Source organism: Ursus arctos, unplaced genomic scaffold (genome assembly GCF_023065955.2).
Source record: "Ursus arctos isolate Adak ecotype North America unplaced genomic scaffold, UrsArc2.0 scaffold_12, whole genome shotgun sequence".
Taxonomy (NCBI): domain Eukaryota; kingdom Metazoa; phylum Chordata; class Mammalia; order Carnivora; family Ursidae; genus Ursus; species Ursus arctos.
The window spans coordinates 55,002,053-55,022,281 of record NW_026622786.1 but is presented as its reverse complement, the minus strand read 5'-3'; the positions used below and the strand labels follow the sequence as shown (position 1 = coordinate 55,022,281).

At 33.7% G+C, this 20,229-nt stretch overlaps 2 protein-coding genes across 8 annotated transcripts in view; one reads left to right on the top strand and one right to left on the bottom strand.

Moving 5' to 3' along the window:
* Positions 1-20,229, bottom strand: part of DOCK7 (dedicator of cytokinesis 7) — a 202,493-nt gene that overhangs the window by 104,435 nt on the left and 77,829 nt on the right. The window lies entirely within an intron of this gene.
* On the top strand, positions 3,981-19,680 carry ANGPTL3 (angiopoietin like 3). Of its 2 annotated transcripts, XM_026497944.4 has the most exons (7): positions 3,981-11,576; positions 12,245-12,355; positions 15,178-15,292; positions 16,306-16,419; positions 17,086-17,181; positions 18,807-19,073; positions 19,443-19,680. In XM_026497944.4, the coding sequence occupies exons 1-7, from the start codon at positions 11,082-11,084 to the stop codon at positions 19,610-19,612; spliced, it is 1,368 nt and encodes a 455-aa protein (XP_026353729.2). In that variant the 5' UTR covers positions 3,981-11,081; the 3' UTR covers positions 19,613-19,680. The 2 variants fall into 2 exon arrangements, with proteins under 2 accessions (XP_026353729.2, XP_044239734.2); XM_044383799.3 differs by lacking the exon at positions 16,306-16,419 and having other exon boundaries at positions 11,030-11,576.

Below are 20,229 nucleotides of genomic sequence, written 5' to 3'. Positions count from 1 at the left end.
AGCTCCCAGAGAGTTCCAAAAAATATAAACACAAAAAGACTCACACCAAGCCACATTATAATTAAAATGTTAAAAGTTAAAAAGGAGAGAATTCTAAAAGCAGGAAGAGAAAAACAACTTGTTACCAGGGAACCCCAATAAGACTATCAGCAGACCATGCAGCAGAAACTTTACAGGCCAGAAGACAGTGGCAAGATACATTCAAAGAGCTGAAAGAAAAAACTTCCATCCAAGGACACTCTACTCAAGAAAGTCATCATTCAGAAGTAAAGCAGAGACAAGAGTTTTCCAGACAAGCAAAAGCTAAAGGAGTTTATCATCGCTAAACTGGCATAACAAGAGCTATTAAAGGAAGTTCTTTAAGGTGAAAAGAAAAGGTGCTAATTTGTAATAAGAAAACATGAAAGAATAAATCTTACTGGAAAGGTAAATATATAGTAAAAGTAGCAGATTAATCAGTTATAAAGCTAGTATGAAGGTTAAAAGACAAAAGTAGTAAAAATAACTATAATACTTAGTTAAAGAATACACAAAATTAAAAAAATGTAAAATATGACATCAAAAACATAAAACATGGGAGAGGGGAGTAAAAATGAAAAACCTTAAAACTGGATCAAACTTAAGTTGTTATTCGTTGTTCCAGGTACAAGTTATTATGTGCAAGCCTCAAGGTAACCACAAAGCAAAAACCTAGAGTGGATACACAAAAAATAAAGGAACCTAAGCATACTATTAAAGAAAGTCATCAAACCAAAAAGGAAAGAGTGAGAAAAGAAAGGAACAGAGACAAACTACAAAACAAATGGAAAACAATTAACAAAAAGGCAATAAGGACATACTTATCAATACTTACTTTAAAAGTAAATGGACTAAATTCTCCAGTCAAAAGACAGAGTGGCTGAATGGGTAAAAAAACAAGACATATCTACATGCTGCCTACAAGAGACTCACTTCGGATGTAAGGAAACACAGACTGAAAGTGAAGAAATGGAAAAAGATATTCCATGCAAATGAAACCAAAAGAAAGCTGGGGTAGTTATATCAGACAAAATAGACTCTAATATAAAGACTATAATAAGAGACAAAGAAGGTCATTACATAATGACAGAGGGGTCAATCCAACAAGAGGACAGTTCGGGGGGTGGCAGGGAAAGAAGAAAGGGGAGGAAAGAAAGAAAGGGATAAAAGGATATTCCTGGTTAAGAGTGAAGACTCTAGTTCCTTTTTTATACTTTTCTATTTTGTTTGAATATTTTTACAGTGAGAACATGACCTTTATAATTAGATAAAACAATAAAGTAATTTCGATGGGGGGAGGATAGGTGTGTATAACAATAAGCATACAATCTAAATGTCACTAAAGACATGGAGAAGAGTCAGTTGCATTCCAAATAGCCAAAAGTGAAAAAGGCAAATACGGGAATGTTATGACTTGTCAGTTTCCTAATCAAAAGAACTAAAGAGCAAAGATGACTATGACTGATTAACCACCGACGGCATCAAGTAAAATCTGCACAAGAAGTATTCACTGACTCACCAAACATCAGGTACCATGTTACATGCAAGGGAAATAAAGGAAGATTAAGAGGCTATTTGTTGGTCTTGAGGAACAGACAGTCTAATGAGACAGAAATGCCTATAACAGACCACTTCACAAAAATGTTGTGTTGTGAGAGAAGTACGCACGGAGTATGGGAGGAAGAGATACTTAGTTGACTGTGGGGAATTCTTTTCATCTTCTACCTTTACAATATATTTGTTGAAGAAATGGGACTATTTTTGTGTAATTTTTCCAGAGGCTAGAATTTATTGGTTGCATCCCTATAGTGACCTTTAACACATTCCTCTGTGTTTTCTATAAATTGAGAGTTGGATCTAGAGCTTTGGTCATATTTAGGTTTGAGGGTTTTTTGGCAAGATCATTTCATAAATGGTACCATGTCCTTCTATCAGGAGAAAAATGTCTGGTGGTTTCTCTTTTTGTACAGTTAGGAGATGGTGATCAATGCCTAAATCCATTAGCTCCATTAAGGGTCGCCAAAAGGTAATATTCCATCGGTCCTTCTATATTTAATAGCTGGAAAATCTCTATGAAGAGTACTTTTCCTCATCTACTATTTGCTTAGCCAGTGAGCCATTATATGGGAGACAGGAATAAATGTTTTGATCCTTTTCCATTATTTTCCAGTTTTCAAAAGAAGCAGTTGGTACATTATAATCTTCTAGGAGAAATTAGTTGTTCTTTTTTTTTTTTTTTTTTTTTTTTTTAGTAACACCTATAAACTCACGGGCCAAACATATTAATCTGTTTCAATACACTGCAGTTATTATCTTTATTGATGTTCAAATTGTCCCATCTTTGGCAAATGAAAAAGCCGATTCAAACTGGCTCCTGACTCCTTGTGATTCAGTCATAATGCTCTTTGATGCTTCTTGCTATCTGTTATATAGCAAGATGTTCCAAGCTCTTCTTACACAGTTTCTTCTAGGAACCAGAATCAGCCATTTCTCCAAGGAGCTTTGATTCTCTGAATGAGAAATGTTTTTCCAAGCTACAATCTGGGCACTCATTGTGGGTTAGTCACTGTTCCTAGGCCATTTAAGTAAAAAAAGAGTGAGGGGAAAATGTGTGTTTTTTTTTTTAACATTTATTCATTTATTTATTTATTAGAGAGACAGAGAGATCAAAGAGGGGAGAGGCAGAGAGAGTCTTAAGCCAACTCTGTGTTGAGCATGGAGCCCAATGAAGGGCTCAGCCTCACAACCCTGAGACCATGACCTGAGCTGAAAAAACAAGATGGATGGATGCTTAAGCAAATGCACCACCCAGGCGTCCCGAGGGGAAAATGCTTTTAACATGAAACACATTCTGAGTACATACTGATATTCCAAATTCCAATTCAAGACTACAAGGTTTTTATTTAATCCTTTCTATCTTGCATCTACCTATCATTTTTTCTATGCTGAGAATCATTCTGAAGGACATAAACTTTTCTTTGCTGGGGGGGGATTGAGTCTGTGGCCTCTGTCACAAAACTGATGGATATGGATATAACCAAATTATCAGAAATGGAGTTCAGAGTAACAATTGTCAAGATGATGTACAGACTTGAAAAAAATATTAACAAAAATATTAACGAGAATACAGAATCTCTAAGGGCGGAAATGAGAGCGAATCTGGCAGAAATTAAAAATTCTATGAACCAAATGCAGTCAAAACTAGATGCTCTGACGGCCAGGGTAAATGAGGCAGAAGAACGAATCAGTGAATTGGAGGATGGGTTGGTAGAAGAGAAAGCTAAAACAGAAACTTGGCTCAAAAAAATCCAATCTCAAGAATGTAGGTTACGGGAGATTACTGACTCAATGAAACGTTCCAGTGTCAGAATCATCAGCATCCCTGAGGGGGTGGAGAAAAACAGAGGTCTAGAAGAGATATTTTAACAAATTTTAGCTGAAAACTCCCCTAATCTAGCAAAGGAAACAAGCATTCGTGTCCAAGAGGCAGAGAGGACCCCTCCCAAGCTCAAACTCGACAAACCTACGCCACGTCACGTCATAGTGCAATTCGCAAATATTAGATTCAAGGATACAGTATTGAAAGCGGCCAGGGCAAAGAAATTTCTCATGTACCAAGGCAAAGGTATCAGGATTACGTCAGACCTGTCTACACAGACCTGGAATGAGAGAAAGGGTTGGGGGGGGGCATTTTTTTGAAGGACATAAACTATGAGAGAATTAGAATATCATGTAATTATTCATGTGTGCTATTCCAAGAATGGAGTCTTAAGGAACTCCAAGATACTGTGGCCATCCAGCAGAGGATGAGACTGCCAAGATAACTGAGAAAGAACCCACAGAGAAGTAGAAAGAAAACCATGAGAGTGCAGTGACATGGAAACTATGAGAAAACAATATAAGAAGAATTAAACAGGTAAGGGGTGCCTGGAACACTCAGTTGGTTAAGGGTCGGATTTTTTTTTTTTTATTTTTTTTAAATGTCAGACTCTTGATCTCAGCTCAGGTCTTCATCTCAGGGTGGTGAGTTCAAGCCCCACGTTGGGCTCCATGCCCAGCATGGAGTCTACTTAAAGGAAAAAAAAAGATTTGAATGGTTAAATGTCAAACACCACTCAGGGGCCAAATGAGGTAAGAATTGAAAAAGGTTAACTGGACTTAGCAACATGAAAGTTCCTGATAACATCAGGCTGAAAACACAAAAAAGTAGGTTCAAGAGCAGGTAGCTGTTAAGAAAATGAAATAAGTGAAATTCTGAAAAGTGCAGCTGTAAAGAAGAGAAAGATCATGCAATAGTTGGGAGACAGAATATAGGGATTTTGGAAGTTTTTTAAGATTGGACAGGTTGGAGTTTGATTACATACTAATGAAAAGAATCCAGTGGAGACAGTTTGCATACATTAGAACAAGAAAGTAAAGATTCCTGAAATAGTAGGAGAGAACAGGATCCAAAGCGCATAACAGATTGCCCTTAATTATGTTTGTAATTCCTCATTGGAACAAACATTTGCTGAATATGCAGTGTGCTAGATACTAAGAATACAGAGATAAAAGACAACGTTCTTGACCTCATTGGCCTAGAGGGAGAACTGGACAAGCAAATAATTATAATGGAGTATGGTAAGCGCTATGAACATAGAATGTCACTGGAGCCCACAAGAGGAATTGAGGCTAAAGAATCTGCCCATACATTTCAATTAAAAAACTGTAAGTAGGACAGACGTGCAGAACACACAGAAGAGCAAAACACGCTATACTGTCCCCCACCCCTCAGAACCTCTACATTGTCATTACTACCGTCTAAGTTTTGTGGACATGGACACGACTGGGCTCTTCAACATCTTTCAAGTCTCAGAAAACCTAACCTTAATCTCCCCCCACCATCACATCACTTTGTTATTCCATTCACAACTCTTAAACAATTTGCTTAAAACAATCCAAAACTATCTTGTTCATTTATATATCATTTCTTGTTTTTACATCTCCTTTATATATAGATAGATGATAGATAGATGATAGATAGATAGATAGATAGATAGGTAGATAGATAGATAGACAGACAGATAGATAGATAGATATAGATAAAGCCCAAACTCCAGGAGGACAAGGAACTTATCTATCTAGTTAACTGCTATATTCCCAATGCCTAAAACAGTGCCTCATATTGAATGAATGAATGAATGAATGAATGATACAGAATGCACACAAATATTTAGTTAATACTTCTGAGAGTTTGGATTCCAGGTTAAATGGACATTAACTAAACATTATCTATAAGCTATGCTTGATTTCCAATATAAACCAAACAGTTTTAAATTCAACTTGTTTCTGAAGGTAAAAGGCATAAAACTGAATCCAGAATCTTTTCCATTTGACTAACTCCACCAATAAATCCCCACATAAACCTAGTAAGTCTTTACCTTGCATTTATAATACTTCAGAAGAACTGCAAATCAGCAGTGAGAAGGTAGATTAATGAAGTGCTGAGATAGCACTTAGCCATTCAGGGAAAAAAGATAAATTCATATTTCACCCCCTCCTCAAAATAAATTCCAGAATAATCAAAGGTTTAAATAATAAAAATAAAGCCATAAAAGTACTAGAAAAGCTTTAAAGATACCATATTTTATAAATGAGAAAGGTATTTCTGAGAATGAGCCACAAAAATTATAGAAGACAAATTTTAAAGCCTCTGCAGAGCTGGTGATACCATAAACACAGGTGGAAGACAAATGACAGATTGGAAAAACACTATTTGTTACATACAAGACAAAGAGTTAGTATCCATAATACGTAAATAATTCCCACAATTAGAAAGAAACAAACAAAAAAGGGGGGGAGAGTTTGGACAGACGGGACTTATATAATACCTAGGTAATTCATAAAGAGAGCAAAATAGATGGCCAGGAAAATAAACTAGACATATTTGCCTATTAGATTTATTGATATTTAGGGGGCACCTGAGTGGCTCAGTCGGTGAAGCATCAGACTCTTGATTTTGGCTCAGGTCATGATCTCTGGGTTGTGGAATCAAGCCCTGCCTCAGGCTCTGCACTCAGCAGGAGTCCGTTTGACATCCTCTCTCTCCCTCTGCTCAGGCCCCCCAACCCCATGCACACATGTGCATGCACTCTCCTCTCTCCCTCTCTCTCTAAAATAAATAAATCTTTTTTAAAAATAATTTATTGATATTTTTTGTTTTTCTCATTCAAAGCACTGGTAAAAATTCACGGGAAAAGAGGAACTCTTGTTACTCTTGGCAGGGATGTAAACTGGCACAACTATTCTGAAGGATAATCTGGCATGAGAAATCATGTGCAGCTACTCATCCAAGGGATTGGGCATGACACACCACAAAATGTTAATAGTAAGAGTCAGGATTTTAAGATTTTGTTTGTTCGTTTGTTTAAAGAGAACAGGAGTGTGGGCGAGGGGCCGAGAGAGAATCTCAAGCAGACTCTCCAATGAGTGCACAGCCCCACATGGGGCTCCATGTGGGGTCCCATCCCCACAACCCTGAGATCATAACCCAAGCTGAAATCAACAGTTAGTAGCTTAACCGACTGAGCCACCCAGGTACATCTAGGATTTTTATTTTTTACAAGTTTCAGAAATATCAGGGTTTCCACAATAAGTACATTCAGCATAAAAATTTAATATTTATTAATAGTGAACATGGGGGAAAAATAAGATACATGAAATAATTACTTCAAAGGTCACTCATCTTCTGGATCTGCACCGTCCAATAAAACAGTCTAATGAAACTACTAAGCACTTGATGTGTGCTTATTCTAATTGAGATGTGCTGAAAGTATAAAAACACACCAGATTTGGAAGATTTAGTATGAAAAAAATATAAAGTATCTAATTAATGTTTTTATATTGATCACATATTGAAATAATATTTGATATCCTGGATTAAATAAAATGTACTATTAAAATGAATTTCACTTGTTCTTTTTTACTTTTTTTTTTTTTACATATATAGCTCGCATTGTATTTCCACTGGACAGTGCCTGTTCTGGACAAAGAGAGGATAGGAAAGCCAATGTATTAATCTGGCATTATTCTTCACTTTAGTTAATATAAATATTTCCATTTATAAATGGGTTTTTCTCATGCAGTTACTTTCAGAATCTTTCCACCAAACATTAAATCAAAAACAAATGATCACATTTTTAAAAGGAAGAAATTAAAAGGGATACTACATTCAAAAGATCCCAATGCCTGCCTTGTGTTTTATTTGGAAGTCACATCTCCAGAAGATTGCATAACCTGGGAGAGGACAAAGGACTTTGCTTTGCTTGAAACTTAAACAAGACTTCTAAATGTCCTAAAATTCTAGGTAGCTAAAAAGTTTTGTATATTAGTTCTTAGAAACTGGAAATCCTTAGATTAGGGCCCAAGTTTTAGTTTCTTATTTCCTCTGGCATAAAAATTTTTAAACTTTCCTAACATAACTGGTTATATTTGATTAGGGTTCTATTTAAATAGGCACAAGTTCAAGCAAAGCTTAGTTTCTGCCTTTGACAATGTGTACTCAGACAGGAGCCATTAAAAGGCAGATGTAAAATCACTTCTAAAATTACTATTTTCATTACACTCCCCATGTTGGTACTCTTCTACAGCTCGTGAATAGGCAATTTCTTTACTTTAAGTATATTCAGTAACATGTCAAACTAATATAAGAAAAAAAATTATCCAGATATTTCTACCCAGAGATGATAAAATATAAACCAAGAATATGTGACCGATGCCTTTAATCTGTTAGTGTCACACATAACGAATTATATAAATTGTGCAGAAAGTGTTAATATTCTAATACAGTAACCAAAATGGGAGGAAATTCCCTCACATAGCCTGTCTTTGTATTAGTGTTCAGTTACTTTCATGCACTGGAAGGGGCAAATTCAAAAAACTTTTCAAATCCCTTTCTCTAAAAAGAATCTCCTATATCAAATCAGGTTGAGCAACTACTACATGCGAATTTTGTTCCTGGAAAACTCCCATGTAATGACTTTACCATTCTCTTTTTCATTCAATATGTTTATACTGTTTCTCAAACATGTAAGGCATTTTACTGAATAAAGTACTGTAAGGGACATGAATTAAAGACAGATACAGATCTTGCCCATGAACAGCTTATAGTGCAACAGAGAGAAGCTGGCCCATCTCGATTTCCCCTCAACTAGAAGGTAGATGAAACATCAGGGTCGATAGTTTTAAGCCAGAAAAGTAGACAGTTTAGTTAAGAGAAGTTTCGAAATATGTCCTTCATGACCAATGATGACAACACTAACTTTTTCCTTTAAAAAAGGAGAAAATTCAAGTTTCTGTACTAGTTCTACATACACTTTTATAATTCTATAACATTTAACAATGGTGAGGATAAGATGAAATGAAAAATAAGAATTTTTTTTGTTTTTCTTCCTTATTAGTGGAAGTATTTATATATTTTTATTTACTTGGGTTCTTTATTTCTCTTACAAACAGAAATATTTATATAGTTCTGTATTAAATACTTTTCAAAAAGATATACACAGGCTAAATAAAAGACATAATTCCTTATACCTACCAAGATCCAAGAGACCAAAATGCAGAAAACCTAAATTTTAGCAAAATTTCTCAACTTATGTCATCTTAACATGAGATTAGATAATATTCACCAAAAAAATATGACATTATGGACATAAATGCATTGATTGTTTCTAATTACCAACAACTAACTAATATATAATGAGTATTTACTTTATACCAGATAGTGTTCTGTGCTTTAAAAATGCTAATTCTTAATCTTCATACAACCCTATAAAGTAGGTATTACCTTCACTTGACAGACAAGAAAATGGAGGTACAGAAAAGCTAAATAATTTGACCAAGAGTTACAGAGCTCAAGAACAGGACAGCCAAGATTCCAAGTCAGCCTGCCTCTCTCCAGAATCATACTCAAAACCACTATGGTTTACTACCTGACTGTAGCTACTACATCCAAAAGCCCTTATTCCTAAATCATCAAAGGAAAGGGTCTCTATTGTATACCACAAGGAGGCATTTCTAAGGATAGAAATTTGGAAATGGTTCATTTTATAAAGTTTTGTTTGACAATTTACAGTTTAAACTAAAATTCATTATGTTAAAGCTTTCACTTTGCAAAAAAGCTATTAACTTTATTTAAAAAAAAATTTTCAGGTAGGCCTGATTACACACACATACACAGGTTCAAAGGTTGTTTACATGTGATATAATAACTAACATTTTGAGTACTTCCTATTTGCCAGACACTGTTCTAAGTGCTTTACACATATCATTTCTTTTAATTTTCATAGCCCTATTAAGTATGTGCTATACCCCACCTTACATATGGGGAGACTGAGGTATGGGGAAGTTAAGTATCTTGTCCAAGGCCAGACAGCTAGAGCTGGCTGTTGGACATAGATGACAGTCTAATTCCAGAACCCACACTCTTTTAACAATTCTATATTAATTTATCAAGATAAGGCATTTCAAAGGACTTATTTTTTTCTCAGAAAGTTCTCAATGAGCACTCAAGAAGGATAATCAGGGGCACCTGGATGGCTCATTCAATTAAACGTTGGACTGTTGATTTACACTCAGGTCATGATCTCAGGATTCTACACTGGGTGTGGAGCCTGCCTAAGAATCTCTCTCTCCCTCTGCCCCACCCCATCCCTCTTGTGCATGCTCATGTGCATTCTCTCTTAGAAAAAGGATAATCGGCTATAATTTAACCGAAGCATTTAGTATTTTTCTTTTTAACACTAAGTTAGACGCACAATAGAACATTTATTTTTGAACATACTATTAATTTGCTGGTTTTTTAAATTTATATTACCAAAATTGTTACCAAGCTCACAAAATTCAGAAAAACTTGTAACAGGTAAATTGTTTCACCCATTGGAAGTATATAATTCTGGTTTGACCTTAGAAGAGTGAAATAAGTCAAGCAGAGAAAGACAATTATCATATGGTTTCACTCATTTATGGAACATAAGAAGTAGGAAGATTGGTAGGAGAAGAAAGGGATAAAGAAAGGGGGGTAATCAGAAGGGGGAATGAAGCATGAGAGATTATGGACTCTGGGAAACAAACTGAGGCTTTCAGAGGGGAGGGGGGGTGGAGGAATGGGATAGGCTGGTGATGGGTAGTAAGGAGGGCATGTATTGCATGGTGCACTGGGTGTTATACGCAACTAATGAATCATGGAACTTTACATCAAAAACCAGGGATGTACTGTATGGTGACTAACATAATATAATAAAAAAATATTATTATTAAAAAAAATAAGAAGAAAAAAAAAAAGGCCACCTAATCTATTGGTCTTTCAGCAGACACATGGAAAAGAAGTTAGAACCCAGACACAGACTGTAGATAATAGAGAAAGGGAGTGAAATGCCTTGTATGAGATCTTGTGATAATATACAAATATATTTAGGAAAGATCATCTGAAGCAAAAAGACATACTAACAATTACAGTGACAAATAATAAGGAATATATAATCATATGTTAGCTTATTCAGAGTATTGTGGGAATGCAGCGCTGAGAGCCATTAATGCTACTTGAAGAAGTGGTTGAAGACTTCACAGAGAAACCATTTCTGGGAATAGGTTGCTGTTTCCAAATAACTAAAATACAATTTGGGAAATGCATACTTAATTCATTAACTTTCCTTAACGTTAATGTGAATTTACCAATGAAAAGAGTTTGCCTAATTGTACATCTCTTAATCATGAGAAATTAAAATAAGCTTTTAAAAAACAGGTAACTCTCGCAACCCTGAAACTGGAGTTTATAATATTGCAAAATTAAATACATTAACAACTTTAAATGACCTAGCAGTTAATTGCTCATTTCTTGAATTTCATTTAGCATTGATCTAATTCAATGTAGAAGGTTACATTTGTACAAGTTTACACAGCTTAATGATTAACTATATTCGCCTGCCAACCTTACTGTTCATGTGGCAAATTGTGGTATATATATAGAGTTTAGAGAAGTCTAGGTCTGCTTACAGGAAAAAATTAGTTGAATACTTAGGATAAAAATGCACACGATTAAGCTCTTTCTTTTTATCATTCCTCTAGTTATTTCTTCCAAAATTGACCAGGACTATTCGTCATATGATTCTAGGTCTCCAGAGCCAAAATCAAGATTTGCTATGTTAGATGATGTAAAAATTTTAGCCAATGGCCTCCTTCAATTAGGACATGGTCTTAAAGACTTTGTCCATAAAACTAAAGGCCAAATTAATGACATATTTCAAAAACTCAACATATTTGATCAGTCTTTTTATGACCTATCACTGCAAACCAATGAAATCAGAGAAGAAGAAAAGGAACTTAGAAGAACTACATCCAAACTGCAAGTCAAGAATGAAGAAGTGAAGAACATGTCAATTGAACTCAACTCAAAACTTGAAAGCCTCCTAGAAGAAAAAATTCTGCTTCAACAAAAAGTGAGATATTTGGAGAAGCAATTAACCAGTTTAATTAAAAATCAACCTGAAATTCAGGAACACCCAGAAGTAACTTCACTTAAAGTAAGTAGAAATCAAAGAGGGTTCATGATTATGTTTCAATGTGGATCTTTTTAAAAAATATTTTAAAACATGCTACTACTTTGTTGAATCATTGAATACTATACCTTTCTCTAGGAAATAAAACTTCCCATTATAATTTCAAGTTGGTTTTTATGATTCCCTAATATTATATATAAAAACAACTAAACTTTACATTTCAGATGAAAATTACAAATCAATTAATAAAATTTAGAACACTAAATTATTACAAATTACTGGAGGCAGGTAAAAAGTTAAGGAATATAATTTGAAACTATCCTCTCTTGTTAAAAACGCATATAAGTAAAAAAGTAAAATAAAAATAAAATGGATAAAAGTAGTAAGTAGATGGTAAAAGATTAATTCCTATTAAAATGCTAGTTGTTTTTTTTCCCATTTAACTGAAGTACTTTAGAGTTCAGGAAATCAGGTTTTAGAGATGGTACATTTTAAAACATAAAAACAAAAGGATTTGAAAGAAGCATATAAGAGAAAAAGGTTGCCAATATTGTTATCTAATCCATTATTAGTTTTAAAATTTTAGATTGTAATAGTGTTATAAAAAATTAAAAAGTCTAATTTAACAAAAAAGAAATGAAAAATAAATAAGAAAGACAGTAACTTCTAACCACCCTACAATCTATGTCCAGACTTTTGTAGAACGGCAAGATAATAGCATCAAAGACCTTCTACAGACCGTGGAGGAACAATATAGACAATTAAACCAACAGCATAGTCAAATAAAAGAAATAGAAAACCAGGTAAGTCAATATTTTAATGGTATGTCCAACCTTCTACATAAAGTCTAGTTTATGAAAACATTGGACCCTAAATTTATTTTTAAAACTTACAGTTGGATAATGAGTAAACAGATCACATCAGCATGATTAAGACAGTAGACTCTGAAGCTATTAAACTACCTGGGTTTGAATCGTGGCTCTAAAACTTATGTGTGACCTTGAATAAATTACTTAACCCTTCTGTCTCTCAGTTTCCTCACTTATTTTATCAAGAAAATAACAGAACCTGGGGCGCCTGGATGGCACAGCGGTTAAGCGTCTGCCTTCAGCTCAGGGCATGATCCCGGCGTTCTGGGATCGAGTCCCACATCGGGCTCCTCCGTTATGAGCCTGCTTCTTCCTCTCCCACTCCCCCTGCTTGTGTTCCCTCTCTCGCTAGCTGTCTCTATCTCTGTCAAATAAATAAATAAAATCTTTAAAAAAAAAAAAAAGAAGAAAAGAAAATAACAGAACCTATCTTTAGGAGTGTCATAAGAAAAAAAAAGAATTAACTCAGGTAATGTATATCTTCAATATGATTCTATCAAAAGTTAAAATTAGAGGTGCCTGGGTAGCTCAGTCGGTTAAGCGTCTGACTTTGTTTGGCTCAGGTTGTGATCTCAGGGTTCTGGGATTGAGCCCCACATCGGGCTCCCTCGGCCCCTGCTTCTGCTCATGCGCATTCTCACTAGCTCTCTCTCTCTCAAATAAATAAATAAAATCTGTTTTTAAAAAAACCTTAAAAAAAAAGTCAATATTAGATTACATCTCTCTTGGTTCAAAACCATACAATGGCTTCCCATCTCACTTCCAGCAGCCCAGAAGACCCCACACGACTCTTATCTCTGACTTCATCTCCACAACTCTAGTCATACTCGGGTAACTCTTCCCAGTTACTCAAACACATCAAACACACATCAAACATGCCACTGTCTCAGGGCCTTTGCCCTTGTTCCCTTTATCATCCAGGAGAAGATTGCTCTTCTCCCTCACATCTGCATGGCCCACTCTCATTTCTTTTAGGTGTCTGTTAAATATAAAATTCTCAGTGAAGTCTTACTAGGTCACTTAATCAAAAATTGCAATTCCCAAACCCATCCTTAAAACCTGTAACCTTCTTCATTACTCTTTTTTTTTTCCTTTATTTTTTTTCCTTTATTCCTACTTACCTCTATTTCACATAATATATATATTTTAGTTATTTATTTAGTCTGTCCCCTCACTAGAATGTAAACTCCATGAAAACAGGGATTTTCTTCATTTTTTTCATTGCTGTTGCCCCGGAATATAGAATACTGTCTGAGACACAGTAGGAATTCAATAAATATATGTTGAATTAATAAAGTTAATATCATATTCAACACAAAGAAGTCAATAAAAGCTTGCTATTGTTAGTAATATTAGAAACTGTGTGCCTGATAATTTAAGTTCAGTATCCAACAGTATAATTAATCTATGACATAAGCAGCTAGCTAGGTGAGGGAGATACCTACTTAGAATAAAGCTATGTGAGAACCTAAATATTTCAAAAGTATGAATTACTAATACTATGAAACAGGTACTCCAGAGGGTTCCAAAAATCATACAAATTTGGAGAAACTTTAAAAAAAAAAAACAATTGCCAAGAATTATAAAACAATTTCCACTAAACATATTGTTACATGTTTCAGAAATTTTATAACTCATAATTTCAGGTTATTTTTGCTAATTACGAATCACAGTCTAGTAGGTTACTTTATTATTTTTGCTAATTATCCAAAAGGGTTTTTGCCAATTAGTTTTGATTTACATAACTTCCTCATTACGTTATTTTTCTAAATTCTTTTTTCTTATATCTTTTATTATGGTTAAATGAGCTTACTCACAAAACAAAATGTCACTATTATCAAATGATATACATTTTTTCCAATAAAATGTATGAAGAATTCAAAACAACGAATATCTGAGTTAGAAGAAGCCTCAGACCATCTCATCCAGGTTCCTCGAATTTCAAATAAGAATCCAAAACTCTGTAAGTTAAGTGCCTTTAACATCACACACTTACCTAGGATAAAAGGCTAATACCCAGTAAATTAACTCTGCAACAGATCCTTATGAATAAGGTCACAGGAATGCTGACATCAAAAAACACTATTAAGATATTACATAATCTGTTTTTCTCAGGCCATCAATAAGAAAAGCTACCAGTCAATAAATTGCAAACCCAGCACATTTTGCATAAAAATAAACTGTTATTGCTAAGCACTGCTAAAACTAGCAATGAAATACTGAATGTATTGAAAGTAAGCAAATAAGCCTGCCAATTTGTTACTTCTACAGATATATTTACATTCCAAAAAACTACTAAGAAAGCAGCCTTGTTCGAATTATGTGCTAGGTCTTTAAGGCAGGTCTGAGACTCAATCAAAAGGCCTACAACTGAGAATTATTAAGCTTAAAATTGTCCTGTTACTGAAGAGAATACGTATTCTATTCATATAAATAAACAGAACATATTTAAAAATGCTAAGCAAAATCTTTACCTTTGGTCTTGCTGGGTTTTGACCAATTTTTGGTTTGTGCTTTGCTCTCTTTCTTTCTCTAGTTTTTTTGAACTCATTAAATGATGTGCCTGATTAAGTATTTTGAGAAGAGGTCACCTGTACAATCTGTATATCACTGCTTAACCATTTTAACATCAAAAGCAATAACATATTACGAACTTAAAGATGCATACAAGTTGTACTTTTGATATCCTCCCTCAGATTCCCCTAACTGTATATTCAGTACCATTTTCAAAAGAAAGACTTATATTCTTTCCTCAGCTAAGAAGAACTGGTATTCCAGAATCCACAGAACATTCTCTTTCTTCTAAACCAAGAGCACCAAGAACTACCCCCTTCCTTCACTTGAATGAAACAAAAAATGTAGAACATGATGGTAAGTTAATTTGTTGGGTTTCTCTCTTGAAGGTATATTATCATCAAATTTTTCTCCTATCTTAAACATTCCCATCAAAAACTGCTATTCTCAGGGCCTGTTCTAAAACTAAAAGAGAGTAAAGAGTCAAATCGACCAAATACGATGTGTGAACCTAAATTGGATGCTGGCAGGTTTTTCGTTTTTGTTTTTTTTTTTTTTAACCCTACAAAACACATCCTTAAGACAATCAGGAAAATACAGATATAGACTTGATATTAGATAATATGACATTGTTTTAAATTTTCTGAGATGTAATAATGGTATTAGAGTTTTATATGAAAATAATCTTAAGAGATACGAGCTGAAATATTTAAGGGGTTAAGGGTCATGATGTCTGCAAATTACTTTCAAACAGCACAGCAAAATACATATTTGTGTACATGTATATTTATGAAATAAAAATGGCAAAAGATTAACAATGGAAAGACTGAAGTTCTCTCTAATGTTTCTACTTTCTTGTTGAAAATTTTCATTTTAAAAAAACCACAAAGATGAAAGAACGAAGTCTCTATTCCCAACCAAACATTAACAAAATGATAATACTTTCAAAACACATTTACTTTTATGTAATTCACAAACACACACAAAAGGTCTCTGTAAGTTTCCTTCACATATGTTCACTCTTTCCACATACACCTGCTGATTAAGTGCTATGCACCAAGCACTATAATAATGTCTCATATGTGGCATTATATTTATATTCGTCCTATATCTAGCAAAAATATGTGTCTAAAATTCTCATTTTGTCACTTTTCCTAAAAGGAAATCAGTTTAATAATAAGTATTTTAATATTGTTTGCATAATATGCCATCTAATAAATCTGCTTTAGCATAACGGACTTTCTTGGTAATACATTACTGAAAAAGGCTAAGGGCTACATTCACCACAATTCCATAAAATGTCAAGTAAAAGCTCAAGCTCTAAAGATACCATTCCTATATCTTATGTAATAACACTTTCTTGATTCTAGACATTCCTGCTAATTGTACCACAATTTATAACAGAGGCGAACATACAAGTGGCATCTATTCCATTAGACCCAGCAACTCTCAAGTTTTTAATGTCTACTGTGATGTTAAATCAGGTAACACCAGCTTGAAGAGAAAATGAACTGTAATTAGCTCAGGTTATTCACTACCTATTAGTAAGACTAATCCTACTATCTTTGTTCTGAATATATGTAAAATGAAATATAAGAACATGAGTAGTTGCATAGCTCTAGTACTTATAATTGCCTTATTTTTATATTTACTCATGCACTTATTCAATATTCTCCATCGTTTTCCAAAAAGTAATCTGAAATTACTATTGTAATAAGTTTATTAAGAAAGATTCATTAGTTTCCCTTTACTTAACTTCCTGGAACCATAATAAATAATAATGGTATTACCATAATGATATTAGTAACTACATTACACAGCCACTAATTAAAATCAAAACAAGAAAACAGTATTTTGGGGCACCTGGGTGGTTTAGTCGGTTAAGTATCCACCTTCGGCTCAGGTCATGATCCCAGAATCCTGGGATCGAGCCCCATGTCGGGCTCCCTGTTCAGCAAGGAGTCTGCTGCTCTCTCTCTCTCTCCCTCCCTCTCCATCTGACCCATCCCCCGCTTGTGCTCTTTCTCTCTCTCCCTGTCTCAAATAAATAAATGAAATATTTTTTAAAAAAGAAAGAAAGAAAACAGTATTTTGTTACATCTGTCAGTGTCAATCTACTTAAAATACACAATTTTGTTCATTATATTCAGATAGTTCATGGACATTAATTCAACACCGAACAGATGGATCACAAAACTTCAACGAAACTTGGGAAAACTACAGATATGGTTTTGGGAGACTTGATGGTAAGGTGACTTCATTCATTCATTCATTCATTCATTCACTTGTTAACTTAAAAATATTTACTGGGAATCTATTTTGGATTGGGCATTAGGAATGCAACAATGAATGAGGAATAGGCCCAGCCTTCTTAGAATTTGTTAATAAATAATTACATATCTGTTAGTAATTTACACTTATTACAAGCGTCTATTTGAATTATACTTAATACAACTTCATATCTGTTCTTAAGTATATGTATCACAATTTAATTTGATGGCTTCTAATGATCATAATTATAATTATTAAAGACAATTATGATTAAATGCTATGTGCTCTGATAAGTGGTAAATGCTATGAATGAGCTATAAAGAAAACCATCCTTATCACTGGTCACTCTATTTTGTTTTTTAACATTTTTGATACTAATTATTTGGAAGGTGGAAGAAACAAGGAAACTCAGATGTACAGTACTAAATGTTTAAATCTCAACTGTTTAAATATTATAAATGTATGCTATAGAAAATGTGATTTAAAATAAATGAGTTAACTCAGTACAATTATTATAGTTTGATCACAAAATAAATAAGATAAAATAAAATAAGCAAAACAAAAATAAATGACAGAGATTTACAATCCAAAAGGCACAATATAAAAATTCACAAATATAAGTACTCATTTATAAACTGGAAAACATCCATTATTATATCAAATTTTTTATTAAACATTCAGTAATATTTGACTATTTAAAAATTTTTATATTCAAACACTAGTTAATTCCCTAACTAAAAGGTATAGTCAGTGATATGTTTTGTAGATCCAAATCTTCTAAGAGTAAGTGCAACTCTAAAACAAAAGGCTTACTGCTAAGTCCAGAATATTCATTTATTTCTATAAGAAAATAAGCCATTTAAACTTGAAACCCCTAAAATTGTCATCTAATTCAATAGCAATAAAAGTTTGATTTTTTTCCTTAAACACTTTAATAGAAAGCATTGTGATAATTAGAAAGAAATCTCTTTGTATTTGTTGTTTTTAATTCCAAATAAAAATAATTTTTAAAATTAAAAAAGAGCCGGTACTAAGAATTGTTTTTTAACTTAAAATGTCTAAAAAATTTTATTCCCTTATTTTTCTACAGAGAAAACATATACCAAGCAAATATCAAAAGCCAAGACTATATTTGAAGAAAATGACACTATTATCATCCAAGTAATACTGGGTGTAACAGAAATACTTAACAAACCTTTCGATAGTATATGGGTATTAATGAATTCCTCTACATCTTTAGTTGTAAAGCCAGTACACCTAAAGACCTAGCAATGAGATATTTTACCAATGACCAGATCTAAAATATCTATAATTGCCTAGTATGTTTCACCCATGAAATATGTCTCATAAAATTCATTTTAAAAATGATAATCGTATTTTAGGCAGGCCTATTAATATTTTTAACATTTTTTGTACATTTCATTATCTTCAATAAAATCGTTTTAAAAATAAATATTTTAAGAGACTCTAAAATAACCAAGGGATTCAAGACTAAAACAACTCATTGACTTACACCAATAAAAACCACTATCCAAAAAAAAAAAAACCGTTGGTACCTAATCTGCAGTTAACAACCCACAGATTTTTATTTTCTTTTCAGGAGAATTTTGGTTGGGTCTAGAGAAGATATACTCCATAGTAAAACAATCTAATTACATTTTACGAATTGAACTAGAAGACTGGAACGACAACAAGCATTATATCGAATATTCCTTTCACTTGGGAAATCATGAAACCAACTATACATTACACCTAGTTGAAATTAGTGGCAATGTCCCCAATGCACTCCCGGAACACAAAGATTTGGTGTTTTCTACTTGGGATCACATGGCAAAAGGACATATCAACTGTCCAGAAAGTTATTCAGGTATCATTTTCCTAATATCAATACTTCATTTTCATATCTACAAAATACCTCCCCAAAGTATTAGCTAATATCTACAATGTCAACTCTTTAAAAACTGAATCCCAAATAAACATTTTCTCTCTAGGCAAAAATCTCTTAACATAACTATTAATTTGATTCTAGTTCAACCAGATATTTTACCTAAAACCTTTCTTAGGTATTTTATTTTGGGTGATATACACAAGATTTATACAGATTATTTAAAAGTGGGATACATGCATTATGCATACAATACTGTCATATTTGTAAGAAGTGAAGATGTACTCATGGGGAAATGTAGTAACAGTAACTATGTGAGTTTGTGTTCATTAAATGCCCTATCTTTTTTAGGAGGCTGGTGGTGGCACGATGCTTGTGGGGAGAACAACCTAAATGGTAAATATAACAAGCCAAGAGCAAAAACTAAGCCAGAGAGGAAAAGAGGAATATGTTGGAAGTCTCAAAATGGAAGGTTATACTCTGTCAAATCAACTAAAATGTTGATCCATCCAACAGATTGAGAAAGCTCTGAATGAACTGAGACAAATTATAAAGCCAACAAATTAAACATTAAACTCATATAAAGCTACTGTGGTTTAATAATTTGGTATTAAATCCCTAACAGAAGGCTTCAGAAATAGATTATTTTTTAAAGTCACTATCAGGGGTGCCTGGGTGGCTCAGACAGTTAAGCGTCTGCCTTCGGCTCAGGTCATGATCCTGGGGTCCTGGGATCAAGCCCCACGTCAGGCTCCCTGCTCAGCAGAGAGCCTGCATCTCCCTCTCCCTCCGCCTGCCACTCTGCCTACTTGTGCTATCTCTCTGTCAAATAAATAAATATGTCATTTTTTTACATATATGACATGTGAATATGTATGATCTATGTGGACCCTACATAAATATTTTGTTCCAATAAAGTACAAAAGAATAAGTTTTAGCTTTTTAAAACCACAGCCAAACTGTCAAAATTGACTTTTTAGAGCCAGGATACCATGACTTTTTTCCAAAAAAACCTGGAAGCTTTCGAATACAAAATAATGCATTATTTAATATACCAATTGCGTCTTCTATTTGTTCTCCAATTTTTTAGAGATTTCACAACACGTTTCATTTTGTTCCTTTTAGGAGTACTAAGTGA